At 58.1% G+C, this 1152-nt stretch overlaps 1 protein-coding gene across 1 annotated transcript in view; it reads left to right on the top strand.

Moving 5' to 3' along the window:
- The window catches only part of LOC125487643 (EGF-containing fibulin-like extracellular matrix protein 2), a 13343-nt gene that overhangs the window by 7451 nt on the left and 4740 nt on the right, over positions 1 to 1152 (top strand). The window contains exon 4 of the mRNA XM_048619570.1: positions 427 to 546. Within this exon, the coding sequence (XP_048475527.1) occupies positions 427 to 546 (120 nt within the window). The remainder of the gene's footprint in view (positions 1 to 426; positions 547 to 1152) is intronic.

Below are 1152 nucleotides of genomic sequence, written 5' to 3'. Positions count from 1 at the left end.
TGGATTTCCCAACGCCGGCTGCATACTGACAACTTCTACCGATGCTTTCCTTCCCCCCCCAAGAGGAAACATTCTCTCTGTCTCCACTCGATCAAAACCTTCCAGAATTTCACAGACCTCGAGTGAGTCACTGCTCAGCCTTCTCTTTACAAGACCCAGCTCCGCAGTCCTTTCCTGAATCATGTCCCCACACATTCCTATGTTAGTTCTCCTCTTCCATCTTCTCTGCACCCTCTCCTGTGCCTTGACATCCCCTGTTTATAATGTGGGAGACCTGCAGGCAGTATCTAAGCATGGTCTGACCAGGGACTCAATACAAAGTCCCCAGGAGGGATGGTGCGTGTGGGGGTTGGAGGGGTTTGGTCTGTGCGCGGAGGGTTTGCGGGAGCAGTGAGTTGGGATCCATCCCGCATTTTCCCTTTCCAGACGTGGACGAGTGTGCGATGGGAGCGCCGTGCGAGCAACACTGCTTCAACACCTACAGCTCCTACGTGTGCCGCTGCGAGCAGGGCTACGAACTCAGTGACAACGGGCAAAGTTGCAAAGGTAACGCCGACCGCAGAGGGGCTGGCATCGGGGCGACGGGAGCTCACCCAGGTTGGCGGGGGTTGGGGGGAGGAGGAGGAGGAGGCAGGGAGGGCACCAGCAATGGAGAGCCAGGGAGGGGAGAGACAGACTCGGAGAGACGGGTTGGGAGCAATAATCATTGAAACCCGATGCCAACTCGTGCCACGAGACAGCTCCACACCGACTGGTGCTGTAGGATAAGAGCTAAAGCTTCCGTGGTTTGAGCAACGTCTTACACAAATCGAGACAGACGGTTTGGGGGAAAGATGGGGCTGGAGGGAGTCCCTCAGCACAGGACCCTGGAGAGCTGAAGTCATGGCCCCCAGTGGCAGAGCGAGGGGAATCAGGCAGTGTCCAACAGGCTGGGATTGGAGGTGCTAGAGGTAGGGAGGGAGGGTAGGGGCTGGAGAAGGTGCCAGAGGTAGGGAGGGGGTGTAGGGGCTGGAGGAGGTTACAGAGATAGGGAGGGGGTGTAGGGGCTGGAGGAGGTTACAGAGATAGGGAGGGGGTGTAGGGGCTGGTGGAGGTTACAGAGATAGGGAGGGGGTGTAGGGGCTGGAGGAGGTGACAGAGATAGGGAGGGGG

The sequence above is a fragment of the Rhincodon typus genome, chromosome 43 (genome assembly GCF_021869965.1).
Source record: "Rhincodon typus isolate 14 chromosome 43, sRhiTyp1.1, whole genome shotgun sequence".
Classification (NCBI taxonomy): domain Eukaryota; kingdom Metazoa; phylum Chordata; class Chondrichthyes; order Orectolobiformes; family Rhincodontidae; genus Rhincodon; species Rhincodon typus.
Note: the sequence above shows the minus strand (reverse complement) of the source record. Positions and strands in the feature narration are given on the sequence as shown.